Consider the following 14,867-nt stretch of genomic DNA (forward strand, 5'->3'; position numbering starts at 1 on the left):
CTTCAGACTTGTCATCCATATCCAAGGCAGTGTTACTCGGACATAGGCATGAGTGTCCGTATCTGACTCGGATTCAGGTTTCCGATTTGATAAGTTTTTTGTTGGACACAACAAATAACATTTGGAATTTGACAATGTCACGAATTTAGTATGTCTGATTCAGCAATAAAAGGGCATGGATAACCATGTAACACTGCTTGAGGCCCGAGGATGTGAAAATTATGCACAGGTTTGTGGAAAAAAAGGTCTGTGAACCGGTACATCATGTATCTCTTATTTAATTTCCTGTGAGAGACCAATGGTTTTATCATATTAGGACTATGGGAACGTTAGGCCCTATACTTGTACAGATGGTGTGTGTGCAGTGTTGATGGGGGACTAAAAATGAATTACACATTTGGAAAAAATAACTACAAGGTGGTAACGTACCAATTACCATCACATAGAAGGTTGTTGCTGTCTTGCTGATTGCATGATTCACATTTCAAGGTTGATTTGAATTAGGCTGAAATGGAAATTGATGATAAGTAGGGAAAAGCTAGAACCAGCGCCTTGAATATCCAGTGAGCTTTTCACATCTAGATCTAGCTGTTATCAGTCTGTTCACCCCCTATAAGTAGAGATAGGCAATCAAACTACAGCCATCATTGTCATCGATTGTCTTGATAAGCTCATTTGACATGCAGGATGGTCAAAAGCAACAGAAGCTAGCATAGCACTTAAATTTCATTGATCGATATAGTTTGGAGTAGTAGTTGATATCAATTTCAGTGATCAATCTAGTTTTGAGGAATAGTTTGATAGTTTTATTGATCAATCGAGTTTTGAGGAATACTGATATCATTGTTAGCAGTTACTAGTTCAATACATTGCAATGGTCTGGTGACATTGCACAATTATAATCTACTCATCTTTTGATACAACAATGAGGCGACTAATAGTCAACTGATACCCTTTGATCATTTATCAGTCAGTCATGTTGAATAAGATGATTTCTAGGTGCTCAACTTCATCTCAAACTTTGTTCCAGTGGCATTGACTCTTTCATTATCTGATTAGGGTATATTTCCTTGCTAGTAATGTACACTATACTAGAGGTTTCATGGTTCTGAGTTATATGTTATCTGGTTTTTCGTTTTGTAAGTTAATCAATCTTGCCATACTTCAACTCAACCGTAGGGTTCTTGACCATGTGTCATTGTACTTTTAGTCTTATTTTGCATTACAACATATGCCGTGGATTCCACTTTAATGACAGTTTCTGTGCAGGATTAATACCCTAGTATATGAATTCTGCTTATAATTGTTATGCTACACCAAGTTGAATGAGAGTATTACATGCAACAACAACAACAAAAGCCTTTATTCGCAAACAAGTTGGGGTAGGCTAGAGGTGAAACCCATTTGATCTCGTAACCAACTCATGGTTCTGACACATGGATAGCAAGCTTCCACTCGGCTCTTCCCATGGTTAGTTTCTTTGGTGATACTCCATTCCTTCAGATCTCTCTTTACGGACTCCTCCCATGTCAAGTTTGGTCTACCCCGTCCTCTCTTGACATTATCAGCACGCTTTAGCCATCCACTATGCACTGGAGCTTCTGGAGGCCTGCGCTGAATATGCCCAAACCATCTTAGACGATGTTGGACAAGCTTCTCTACAATCGGTGCTACCCCAACTCTATCTCGTATATCATCATTCTGGACTCGGTCCTTCCTCGTGTGGCCACACATCCATCTCAACATGCGCATCTCTGCCACACCTAACTGTTGAACATGTCGCCTTTTAGTCAGCCAACACTCAGCGCCATACAACATTGCGGGGCGGTCCTTCCTCGTGTGGCCACACCTCCATCTCAACATGCGCATCTCCGCCACACCTAACTGTTGAACATGCCGCCTTTTAGTCGGCCAACACTCAGCGCCATACAACATTGCGGTTCAAATCGCCGTCCTATAGAACTTGCCTTTTAGCTTTTGTGGCACTCTCTTATCACAAAGAATGCCAGAAGCTTGGCCACTTCATCCATTCGACTTTGATCTGGTGGTTCACATCTTCATCAATATCCCCATCCTTGTGCAGGATTGACCCCAAGTATCGAAAGGTGTCCTTCTGAGGCACCACCTGCCCATCCAGGCTAACCTCCTCCTATTAAACCGCACATCATGTACTCAGTTTTAGTTCTACTAACTCTAAAACCTTTCGATTCAAAGGTTTCTCTCCATAGTTCTAACTTTCTATTGACCCCCGTTCGACTATCATCGATTAGGACCACATCATCCGCAAAGAGCATACACCATTGGATATCTCCTTGTATATCCCTTGTGACCTCATCCATCACCAAATCAAATAGATAAGGGCTCAAAGCTGACCCCTGGTGTAGTCCTATTTTAATCGGGAAGTCATCGGTATCACCATCTCTTGTTCGAACACTTGTCACATCATTATCGTACATGTCCTTGATGAGGGTAATGTACTTTGTTGGAACTTTGTGTTTCTCCAAGGCCCACCACATGACTTGTCGCAGTATCTTATCGTGGGCCTTCTCCAAGTCAATAAACACCATATGCTGGTCCATCTTTTGCTCCTTGTATCTCTCCATGAGTTGTCATACCAAGAAGATGGCTTCCATGGTCAACCTCCCAGGCATGAAACCAAACTGATTTTTGGTCATGCTTGTCATGTTTTAAACGGTGCTCAATGACTGTCTCTAGGAGCTGGTCTACTCCGTCCTTGATGCATTTGACTTGGTCAACATCCCTCGTCTTCCCCTCTCGGATCTTGGTCATCCTATAGATGTCATTTTTGCCTTTCTTCATGCCTAACCGCTGGTAGAGGTCCTCATACGATGACCCCTTGCTTCACTCATAGCTCGCTTTGCGGCCTTCTTTGCCATCTTGTACTTCTCCATGTTGTCTGCACTCCTATCCAGGTACACGCGTCTGAAACAATCTTTCTTCTCCTTAATAGCCTTGCTCACTTGCCACCGTATCCAGATCAAGATATGGCGCGCCACCTAGGGGGTGACGACCCGGCCCTTGCCCATTTGACACCACACCCAAGTTCCGATATGGCGCATCGCTAAGAGGGTTACGCCCCAACGAAAATCTTTTGGGTATCATCTTCATAAGAGTGCCTGGGTTTTTTACGTTGGCTCGCCAAGCCTATCATAACCCTCCTCCTTTACCCGGGCTTGGGACCGGCTATGTTGGAACAACATAGGCGGAGTTGAGAGTATTACATGGCCTGCAAAAAATGTTAGCAACCTGCTTGATACTGGCCTGATTTGCGAACTGTGGCCTAATACCACACTTGTGTGCACCAGATAAGATCTTAACACTGAGCAGTTCTAATGGCAAGTTATTTTGCAGGAGGTGCTGCACAACAACATAATCGCAGAAGTCAAGTAGTCAATGGTAATCTCTGATGCATTTTTTCAAGATGTTGGGTAAGCCGGGCCTTCTTTCTCCTTCAAACATTTGCACTTGTTACTACTGTGTATTAGATCTGCATTTCCATATCAGGAGAAAAATAATGGGCCAAATCTCAGACGAGGTATGGAGTGTTATCCAGTCGAAAGAAACAGATATTCGAGGAACCGTGGAAGTTATCTTCAACAGGATAATGAACCCTGAACAGCAACAGGACGGGTAAAAGAGCGATGAAAACACCTTTTGAAGCTTCTATTTCTGAAGATAAATTCGCCATACTAAAGCTGGAGAAGTACTATGGACATTTATTCACGTATCTGGGTGAACAACCGTCAAAGAGACAAATGCAAGGGACTTTAACGAGCAACTATACGAGCACAACCTCTCGTACGGGTGTCGACGGATCCGCCTTGTGAAATACCTTCACCTCCTGCAAACGGATCAGAGATCCAACACAGTGAAACACGAGAACTCGCAAAATGCTAGCCTCCGGGAAGGGTCCGAAGGGGAAACTAGGGCATCGATGCACTGTTGGAAACATTCCATCAGACCACGAAGGTGTTCATCATCACCATCGCCATCGTGGTCCTCAACATATACACCCATTTACACCTCCACTCTTGCTTGTTATAAACTTATAATCCCTACTACTATTTGGAATGGAAGTAAATAAAAAGCTGTGGGGTCTCTCCTACATTAGAATTTAGAAGGTTATATAAATAAAAAATATACACAATGACGTTTCTAGAAAATGATGGAGTATTCAAAGCCGCTGGAGCCCTATCCAGCTACAATTCCACGTACCCGAACCGACCCGTTAAGAAGAACCGCCTCGTCACCGACCGACGCGTTATTAGCGAGGAGACGAGCGGAAAATCCTCCCCTCTTTCCCCTTCTTCCTCATCCGGCTACCCCGCGCTCGATCGCCACCCAGCAGCCAGCCATGGCGGAGATCGTCGACCCGGCCGCCGCCGCCGCCCTCGCCGCGGCCGAGCCCGAGCCGGAGCCGCTCTCCGCCGCCGCGGCCGCCGCCGCCGCCGCGGAGGACGACGACGACGACGAGGAGGAGGGCGACGTGTGCCGGATCTGCCGCAACCGCGGCGACGACGAGCACCCGCTCCGCTACCCCTGCGCCTGCAGCGGCAGCATCAAGTTCGTGCACCAGGACTGCCTCCTCCAGTGGCTCGACCACAGCAACTCCCGCCAGTGCGAGGTAACCTAACCCCCTCTCCCGTCCCCCGTTGTCGATGCAGCTGCGTGCGCCTAGGGTTGCGCACCTGGGGCTTCGATTCGGTGGTCGAATCGGTCGGTGGGATGCTCAGCCGGTGCTGATTCGTGAGGGAAGCTTTGCTCCCTAGCTTTAGATTGGTGAAATTGGTAATTAAGCGACATACCTGGTTAGGGCAAGTCATAGCAATTGTAGTAGATTCTATATATCAGATGAAGATTCTTACCTGTGTAGGCTACTAGAACTATTGGCGGTTAGGGGTGACGAACCGTGTTGATGAATAGCGTTTGTGGATCATTCAGCAGGGAATAGGATTTTCCGTTTCGTCGCAGAGCTACTTTGGTGTGCACGTGGAGTCAGTCGAGAGATTGGCGACGATTCGTATCACGCCAACTGTGGATGCCAACAAGGGGACAACATACTTTTAGCCGCTGCTTGCCTCATAATCTTGTTTTGCCAACTTTGTTTTGCCAACTCCACTTCTAACAAAAAATTACGCTTCTGTGATTTTCAGGTCTGTAAGCACGCCTTCTCTTTCTCGCCCGTCTACGCACAGAACGCTCCGACCAGGCTTCCTTTCCAAGAGCTCGTGTTCGGCGTCGGAATGAAAGCGTGCCACGTGTTCCAGTTCGTCCTCCGGCTGGCCTTCGTTCTCTCGGTCTGGCTCATGATCATCCCCTTCATCACCTACTGGATATGGCGCTTGACGTTTGTCAGAAGTTTTGGTGAAGCGCAAAGGCTGTTCTTGAGCCATATCAGCGCCCAGTTGATCCTCAGCGACTGCCTACATGGTTTTCTTCTCTCGGCGATCATCGTCCTCATATTTCTCGGAGCTACCTCTTTGAGAGACTATATAAGGCATTTGAGAGAGCTTGGAGGGCATGAAGCTGACAGGGATGACGCGGGCCGTGAAAGGCATGGTGCTCGAGCTGTCAGAAGGCTAGCTGGTCCTAACAACAGGGTTCCTGGTGCTGATGGAAATATTGATGAATTGGCAGAGGCCCAAGGAATCGGTGCTGGGGAACTTCTGAGGAGAAATGCAGAAAATGTTGCTGCGCGATTGGAACGACTAGAGGCTCAAGTTGAGCAGATGCTAGATGGTTTGGATGATGCTGATGGTGCGGAGGATGTTCCTTTTGATGAACTCGTAGGCATGCAAGGCCCAGTATTCCACTTGGTTGAGAATGCAATAACAGTAAGGATCTCTTCCTTTTTTTTGTTAAACAAATGTGTTTTATATAGTAACATTTTTCTGCACAAATGTTCTGACTAATATTTCCATGTTATGCAAAATACTAGAAACTCGTATTGCTTTCTGTTAAGGTCCAGTTAGGAAAGAATAAGCTTAGATCTACATATAAGTGTAAACTCTCTTTCTCAGGTTAGCAACTGCAGGATTTTCTCAATAAGCTTGAATCGTTGGACCCTAATTTGTATTTGTAATCTTTACTGTGCCCCCTTCATATAGTTTAACTAGTTGGATAGTTTGTCCTGGTTACTTCTTTAACATGATTGATGTTCAACACTGTTATCCATGACCCATCTGTTTCTCCATTCTTCCTTTATCGTTGTCTCATTTCTTCCAAGAAATGCCATATCAGTAAGTAGCATGAAAGAAAGCATGTAGGATCCCTGTAGCGTATCATCTGATTTTGAAGTAATGTAGAACTGGCTATTGTTTGAGGTTTACTGCAGTTGTGCTGTGTTGTTCTTGTTCTCCCTTGTTTTCTAATTTGACATCCATATTTTTTTTCAGGTTTTGGCCAGCAATGCTATATTCCTCATTGTTGTGATCTTCGTACCATTCTCATTGGGAAGGATTGTCCTGTACTATCTATCATGGTTTTTCTCTTCAGCCTCTAGTCCTATGCTGGCTAAAGTAATGCCCTTCACAGAATCTGCCATCTCTTTGGCTAATGAAACATTGAACAGTGCATTTAATGCCATGAAGAACTTCTCTTCCGACAGTCATAGTGAGGGTGTTATTGGGCATGTGATTGAGGTGGTTACGCAGTCCTTAAAGATAAATGCCACTGCTCTTACTGTAATTCAGGGCACTGGGAAGACAAGTTTGCTAAAAGGAACATCTATCGGCTCATCTTATCTTTCCGATCTGACAACTCTTGCTGTTGGATACATATTCATCTTTTCCCTTGTGTTTTTGTACATTGGATCATTGGCTTTACTTCGATACGCCAGGGGAGAACGTTTTACTATTGGAAGACTCTATGGTATTGCAGCAATCCTAGAAGCCATTCCATCTCTATTCAGGCAGTTCTTTTCTGGAATGAAGCATCTCATGACTATGGTCAAAGTTGCATTCCTTCTGGTGATTGAACTCGGAGTATTCCCCCTCATGTGCGGTTGGTGGCTTGATGTCTGCACTCTGAAAATGTTGGGTACAACAATTGCTCAAAGAGTCGAATTCTTTACATTGTCACCCTTGGCGAGCTCCTCTATCCATTGGCTTGTTGGGATCGTATATATGCTCCAAATAAGCATATTTGTCAGTCTTCTTCGAGGGGTATTGCTCAGTTTATCAGTTCTTTTGGAAGTTCTGCTAGTTCGATAACTGCACATAGAAACTCTCCCTTTATGTGTATCTAACATGTGTTTTCATGTTTGTGTTGTAGGTACTGCGGAACGGAGTTCTTTATTTCTTAAGGGACCCTGCTGATCCGAATTACAATCCTTTTAGGGACTTGATTGATGATCCTGTACATAAGCATGCCCGGCGAGTCCTTTTATCTGTTGCTGTGTATGGAAGCTTGATTGTGATGCTGGTCTTCTTACCTGTCAAACTGGCCATGCGAGTAGCTCCTTCAACTTTTCCTCTGGACATCACGTGAGTCAGATTATCCCGAGAACTTTTCGCCTTGATCTCTTTTTTCTGTTTCAATTGATTTTTTTCACACATATTTTTTGGCTGCCATTGTTTTGCAGCATTTTTGACCCATTTACCGAGATTCCAGTTGATGTGCTTCTGTTCCAAATATGCATACCATTTGCGATTGAGCATTTCAAGCCTCGTGCAACAATTAAAGCTCTGTTGCATCATTGGTTTGCTGTCGTTGGCTGGGCGCTAGGATTAACTGACTTTTTACTGCCAAAACCTGAAGAAAATGGTGGGCAAGAGAACTGGAATGGCAGGGCAGAAAGAAGAGATAGGGTACACGGTGGGAGGGAAATGGTAGCCCCACAGCTTGAGCAGCGGATGATACAGCATGACGATGGCAGGGGTAATGCTAATGAAGCTAATGATGTTGCTGAAGAATCTGATGCAGATGATCAGGGAGATTCAGAGTGAGTATAATATTTCAATATCTGTACAGTACAAGTTCTTTTTGTACATCATCTTCAACCTACACAAAGATGAAGATAATATTTCCTAAAAAAAACTAAATAGATTCGGGTATGGTTTGATTTTTTTCTTTAACAAATCATTAGAAGTGAATTGTGTCTGCATGTGTTGGCTTGAAGCTCCCCCTACTTTATTTAAGAGAAATCAGCAATTTATGCTCAAGTAGTTAGTGTTGGTAGAGTTTGTGCTGGATTATATATGAACTTGAATGGTGTCTTAACTTTTGGAGTTATTACCTTTTGAAGGTACAGCTTTGCACTTCGGATCGTACTCTTGCTTGTAATGGCGTGGATGACACTGCTAATATTCAATGCTGGAATTATTGTTATTCCTATCTCACTTGGCCGTCTGGTTTTTGAGGCTGTTCCCCGCCTGCCAATCACACATGGCATTAAGTGCAATGGTAATTTGCTGATATTTGTACAATATACCTTACATTGCTATATTAAATCTTCAGATTTACAAAGTTAATTCGGTAACACTTGATTAAACCTGTGGTATTTTTTTTTGTCTCGATCAGATCTGTTCTCTTTTAGCATTGGTTGCTATATTATCTGGAGCGCAGCAGCTGGAACACGATATGCAATTGACTACATTAGATCACGACGTCTGGCCTTCCTGGTACAACAGATCTGCAAGTGGTGCTCTATTGTTTTGAAGAGCTCTGCTCTCCTATCAATATGGGTAATTCATCTGGACTGTACTCCGACCATCTCATTTTGCATTTGTAGGTGTGTTGATGTGTGATTGGCCAGTTTAACCATGAACTGTATTCTTTTCAGATCTTCATTATTCCGGTGCTGATTGGACTCCTTTTTGAGCTACTGGTGATTGTTCCCATGAGGGTGCCTATTGACGAGAGCCCAGTTTTTCTCTTGTACCAGGATTGGGCTCTTGGTTTAATATTTTTGAAAATATGGACTAGACTGGTACGATCTCAAATCTGTGACGCACGTGGATTCCATTTGAATCCTTGGTGACTTTGTTAATTTAAACCATTTCATTTGCCTAGCCATTTCCTGATTGGTTTTCTTGGGCACTGTTTCCAGGTAATGCTGGATCAGATGGCACCTTTGGTCGATGAAAGCTGGAGGATGAAGTTCGAGAGAGTAAGAGAGGATGGCTTCTCCCGACTGAAAGGTCTCTGGGTCCTGCATGAGATTATCACGCCCATTGTCACAAAGCTCCTCACCGCGCTTTGTGTCCCATATGTGCTCGCGAGGGGCGTCTTCCCAGTGCTTGGCTACCCGCTGATCGTGAACTCGGCTGTCTACCGCTTTGCCTGGCTCGGCTGCCTGATATTCAGCACACTCTTCTTCTGCGGCAAGCGGTTCCACGTCTGGTTCACCAATCTCCACAACTCCATCAGGGATGACCGCTACCTGATCGGCCGGAGGCTGCACAACTTCGGCGAGGACTCGCCCCGACCGATCAGCAATGAAGCTGACGACTCCCGAGCGCCACCAGGAGATGAGGGCCAGGCGCTGATCCCTTTGGAGGACCAGGAAGATGACGTGGGGCTGAGGTTCAGGCGAAACCACCAACAACCGATGCAGGTTCTCGATTAGCCAGAGGCATGGTCATCATCTTACCCTGCTGCAGCCTTTTGTTGTGGGTTTTGTGTAACCGGCAGGCATTGTAGAGTGATGAGTTGTGTTGTCCACCTTAGAGTAGTAGGGAAGTATTGTTGTAAAACATAGCAAGGGAGAGAGGGGGTAATAATAAGGTAGAAGGTATTGAAGCACAAGCTGACGGTGAACTATGTATCTGGGGTAGTTGTTGCTGAATGTGTATATATGTTGACAGATAGCACTCCAAAGACCACATGATTTGGTCTTTTTCTGATCTGATGAGTATGTAGCGCATACATACAATTTGATATAATTCCGAATTCTGAGCAATGACTATTTGGTTGTGCTGCCCGCCAGCGCCTCCGCTTGTGCTGCTGTCAGGTGCTCCCCTGTCTGATTCTTGCATCTCTGTCTATCTTTAAGTATCATTGTCCAAGGATGATCGTGGACCAAGCATGACACGTAGGTTTTCTGTTTTCTCGCGCAAATGCAGTGTCAGGTTAATCACGCATTTCATTTGGAATGGCATGTTATTAACAATCTTCTTAAGCCTTTATAAAAAACAATCTTTTTAAGCAACTTGCAGTGTAATTCTTCTCGCGAGCAACTACATTTGTCTTCAAAAATCTATTTGGAAACATGATTATGTCACAAATTCATTGATGATTTTTTGTTCAAAATCTATTTGTGATTCATCATTTCTGGAAAATAAATCGTGGTAGTAGTAACAAAATTCAGACCCACACAAAAGGCGAGAAGAAGCAGAAAACAACCGCGGCAGGGCCACCACACGCTCTCTCGCGCCACCGCCGCCGCCGCGCTCTCAGCCTCCGGAATCCTCGGCCGCCGTCGCCAAGCCCAACCATGCAATCGGCAGCGACCGCGCCGGCGCTGGCGCCGCCCGTATTCCTCACCCTCACCCTCCCCACCGCCGCCAACGCCTCCGCTCGGCCCCGCCGCGCCGCCGTCCGGTGCGAGCTCGCCGCCGCCGCCGCCTCCTCCGCCGCCGCGGCGCCCGCCGCTCCCGGGCCCGTGGCCGCGCCCCGCTGGGCCCAGAGGACGGTCGTCATCCCGCCGCAGCGCCGGGGCTGCCACATCATCACCCACAAGGTGCGTTCCCCCTCCCCTCCGGTTCTCACGGCTTCAACTCTGCCATGTGTTCGGTATGTGACAGTGAACTGGTGCTGGTGATCTGCAGATTATGCACGCGATAAGGAGCGACCTCTCCGAGTTCAAGTGCGGCCTGGCGCATCTCTTCTGTACGTGATGCGATTCCGTGCTTAATTTTGTGCACCTAGCAGAAGCATGCCAAGTCGATTTCATAGTTTGATAGCATGATGTTATGGAATAAAAATGGTACTGTAGTGATTACCAGTAAGGTTCACATCCTGGTAGTAATACAAATGGTTGTTTAGATGGTAGCATGGTAAGAATCAGTTCCAGAGATGCACTATTAGATTCCCAGTTAAGGTTCGTGGTGTGACTCCATAGTGAAGCTGGTGGCTCAATATTAGGGGTTGTTTGGTTCCTAGCCACATTTTGCCAAGCCAAAGTTTGGCAATTTGGCATGTGTTTGGTTCTTGCCACACTGTGAAGCCGCCACACTTTACTATTCATATGGCCCACCTGTTATAGAGTGTATTTTTTGCCAACTTTTGCCACACTTTGTGGCTTCCAAAATCCAAGCCACACTTTTGTGGCTGCCACACTTGCCAAAGTTTGCATTGGAACTTCTGTCAAGGAAAATGTGTTTAGCACACATATTTTATAGGTTTTCTAAGAAGACCATCTCGGTGATTTCGGTACCATAAAAGAAACATAGAATCGGTAGAATCGGAAAATCACGGCATGTGAGGTTTCAAGTGAGACCTGGGGCTAGTGACACATTAATGATATTTTCCAACATCACTTTGACCTTTGCAATTCAGCCCACTGTACGTGTCAGGTTTCTTCACTGCTTCATTTTTTTTTAACAGGTCAAAGTTAGCAGCTAGATATTAAAGGATTCAAATGGTTTATAAATCATAGGGTGTAAAAAATAAACATATGTAGTTTGTAAGCGACTTGAAATCAGTTTTAGTGGGCATATTCACATTTGCAAAAGTGTGAACAGAGGAGAGCAGGATGGTGAAATCTATCAGTACAACTTTATAGTGCCATTGGTTTAATTTTGCATGAGTATCTGGTGTTGATATGTTACCAAAATGCAGTTCCTGTTGTTCTTATAGCAATGTGGTTATGCTATGCAGTGCACCACACAAGCGCTTCACTGACTCTGAATGAAAACTATGACCCTGATGTCCAGATTGACACAGAAACATTCCTTAATCGAGTTGTCCCAGAGGTGAAAGATGTGACACTTATTATTTGCTTCTGTTCAAGTATATCTGATTTAATATTTTAATCAATTTTTAATTATAATCAGGGTCCATCTGCACCATGGAGGCACACCATAGAAGGTTACCGTTTGAACCCTGATATGGCAGGCCTTTGATTATCCTCGCATCATGTTCTTATCTGGATTGCAGTGTTATGTCTACTTCACAGTCTATTTCTTACCTTCTACTTTGTATTAAGAAAATATTTGTAGATATAGGAAATAAATTACATGATTACTTGAGCTGTTATTGTCTTCATGTAGTTTCTTTGGATGAGAAGATTGTTCCCCCCTTTTGCCGATTGATGGGCTAATGCTGAAACTTTGTAGATACACACTAAACATCTTGAGATGACTTGTCCTCTAAGCTAATTTAGCTTACCAACGATTTTCTATGCCATGATGCTTCAGCCTTACTGAAGTTATGTCCTCAGCAGAAAAGTTAGTCGTCATTAACCATAATTAAATTTGAAGGCTCGGGTCGTTTGAAGACACATTAATACTTACAATCTTGACTAACTACACTGTACTTTATTAAATGGATTATTTGCCATCATTTTGTTGTTCTTAGACAGCCAGAAACCATAATCTACATGATTAGATCACTCAATAGTATTCAGATTTCGATTGCAGGATATCTTGAGATGACTACTAACTAGTTAATTCTTCTACTCATCACTATTACTAAATTGTACTTCATTAAAATAAAAAACAGTCTTGCTTGTCCTAACCTAGTATATTGTGTGTTGTTGTTGAATCAACTTAGCAGTAGTAAATGTTTGAGCTCTGTTCAAGAATTCCATTAATATATATGGCTTTATTTTGTTGCTGTTAGACATGCAGAAACCATAATCTACATGACTAGATAGCTCAGTAATACTCAGATTCCTATTGCAGGACCTGATGACATGCCAGCGCATATTAAATCATCGATGTTTGGTTGTGCCTTGACGTACGTCCTCCTTCCCTCTCCCCTCTTCCCAATAACTCGGAGTATCTCCGAAATATTAGTGAATTTTTTGTATCTGTCTTCAGGATTCCTATCACCGACGGGCGTCTCAACATGGGAACTTGGCAGGTACAGAGAATTTTCTTCTTGTAATACTATTTACACGATTACTAATACTAGGTATTGTCATCTTAATTAGTTGCACCTACTCTCAGTATTTAAAGGTTTTTGTTTTCTTAGGCTCCATTATAATCCACTAGAATTTTTGGTTTCGTGATAAAATATGTACTGTAATAGAACTGTAGGACCTGGTGTATTGTGCACAAAGGTTCAGTATCCTTATTTGTCAGGTTTGAGTTTTAAGTTGGCTTTAAGTATATGCAGCATGTTTTACCTGGGGATGTCAACCAACCAATGTAAGCAGCAACTGAATTCTACAAGGATAAATGGGTCATAAATTTCATTGCCAAATCGAACGCCTGAATCCTAGTCATTTACCAGTACATGTGTCCATGATCCAGTGGCATTTGCCGTGTCATCCTTAATTTCTACCAAACTGATACTTGAATATGAGTTGGGTTCTGATGCCTGTGTCGTCTGTCGTCTGTATCAGTATCCGAGTAACGCTGGCTAAAAACTCAGCGGTCAACTTGGTCTTGTACTATATTGTTACCTAATCTTGGTCATTCTGTTTTTCTGATGCCAGGGTATATGGCTTTGTGAACATCGTGATGACCCTACTCCTCGCACGATCGTGATTACGCTCAGCGGGATCTAAAATGGCCAAGGCTCTGCAGATTCAGCGTGGTGATTTTCATGCGCATATACTGAAATCGGAGCTTTTGCTTCAAGCTGTGATATGAACTTCCAGTGTGTAATTTTATATGTAATCTTGTAGCCAGCAATAGAAGTACGTAATCTTGTATGTGTAATTCTGTACATGTGGAATAAATTTATCCTTTGGTAGCTTCTTCTCATAGTTCAACAAGATCTAAAATGGCCAATGCTACGAGCTGCAAATGCAATGTGGTGATTTAGATGTGCGTTAAAATATCAAAACTGCGGCGTGCTTATGGATTCGCAATCAGTTGTGTGTGTAGTCCTGTACAAGGGACAAGAGGAACAAAGTATCATTTGATATATCGTTTGTTCTCAAATTAGGTTTGTTTGGTTATCTCAGTCATTTTAGCCGTGGTGATTTGGTTCCTGGCCATTGTTTCAGCATCATTGTGCTTACGGAGGAAAATGCTATGCTGTTTCAATCCTTGGGATTGTCTGGCAGGGTCATGTCACGTTTGACCACCTGCTGGTCTAGCCTGAAGGAATTTTATTTTCTGAACCCTTTGTAGCTCTCTGAACTACCCTTTATCAGTTGGCTCATGACAACAGGCGGATGTTTGCTGAGCTGTGGCGAGTATCTGCATCAAGTACACATGTAAGTTTCCTCACTCTTGTAGCATAGCTTGACCTCTTTTAAAGCCATTTAATTTCTCCAGATTTCTTCACCTGGAGGGCCTAACTAACACATAGTGTGGTGTCAAGCTGAAACAGAAACACTGTGCACTGAATCTTGTAGACTGATTCATGGTTAACATCGATGGTATAGGCATAGCAGAAATACTAGCTTGGACAGAGAAGCCGGTCTGTCCAGCTCCAGCAATCTTGAGCTATTCAAGTTGCACAGGCAGTGTTGGTCCTAGCTGTACACCTATAGGTAGAATTGTTCACTGGATCAGTACTCATCTTGCACTAATCCTCTTTGCAACTTGGGCTAATTAGGCTACTTAGCATCTGCATCGAGGTGAAATGCACAAGAAAGAACCTCCGCTTCCCAGAAGACACGGCTGCCTGTTTATCTGGTCTAGACACTGAACTCTGCATCACCCAACACAAAGTTTCTTCCATTTTAAACCCCAAAAAAGCACAAAGTCTCTTTGTTCTGCGTGCTT

At 44.0% G+C, this 14,867-nt stretch overlaps 2 protein-coding genes across 3 annotated transcripts; both read left to right on the plus strand.

Annotated features, from left to right (window-relative positions):
• The first annotated feature begins 4,369 nt into the window (after positions 1–4,369).
• LOC124699709 (probable E3 ubiquitin ligase SUD1) lies at positions 4,370–9,922 on the plus strand. Of its 2 annotated transcripts, none has more exons than XM_047231970.1 (9): positions 4,370–4,645; positions 5,175–5,855; positions 6,417–7,184; positions 7,294–7,505; positions 7,604–7,963; positions 8,267–8,424; positions 8,542–8,705; positions 8,804–8,950; positions 9,071–9,922. In XM_047231970.1, exons 1-9 carry the CDS (start codon positions 4,376–4,378, stop codon positions 9,587–9,589), a joined length of 3,279 nt encoding a protein of 1,092 aa, XP_047087926.1. In that variant the 5' UTR covers positions 4,370–4,375; the 3' UTR covers positions 9,590–9,922. The 2 variants fall into 2 exon arrangements, with proteins under 2 accessions (XP_047087926.1, XP_047087932.1); XM_047231976.1 differs by having other exon boundaries at positions 4,541–4,645; positions 8,273–8,424.
• Positions 9,923–10,350: 428 nt separating this feature from the next.
• LOC124699726 (UPF0047 protein YjbQ-like) lies at positions 10,351–13,884 on the plus strand. Its single transcript, XM_047231983.1, has 7 exons — positions 10,351–10,702; positions 10,791–10,851; positions 11,842–11,936; positions 12,018–12,051; positions 12,867–12,921; positions 13,005–13,047; positions 13,625–13,884. Exons 1-7 carry the CDS (start codon positions 10,457–10,459, stop codon positions 13,694–13,696), a joined length of 606 nt encoding a protein of 201 aa, XP_047087939.1. The 5' UTR covers positions 10,351–10,456; the 3' UTR covers positions 13,697–13,884.
• Positions 13,885–14,867: the final 983 nt, after the last annotated feature.

Source organism: Lolium rigidum, chromosome 1, assembly GCF_022539505.1.
Source record: "Lolium rigidum isolate FL_2022 chromosome 1, APGP_CSIRO_Lrig_0.1, whole genome shotgun sequence".
Lineage (NCBI taxonomy): Eukaryota > Viridiplantae > Streptophyta > Magnoliopsida > Poales > Poaceae > Lolium > Lolium rigidum.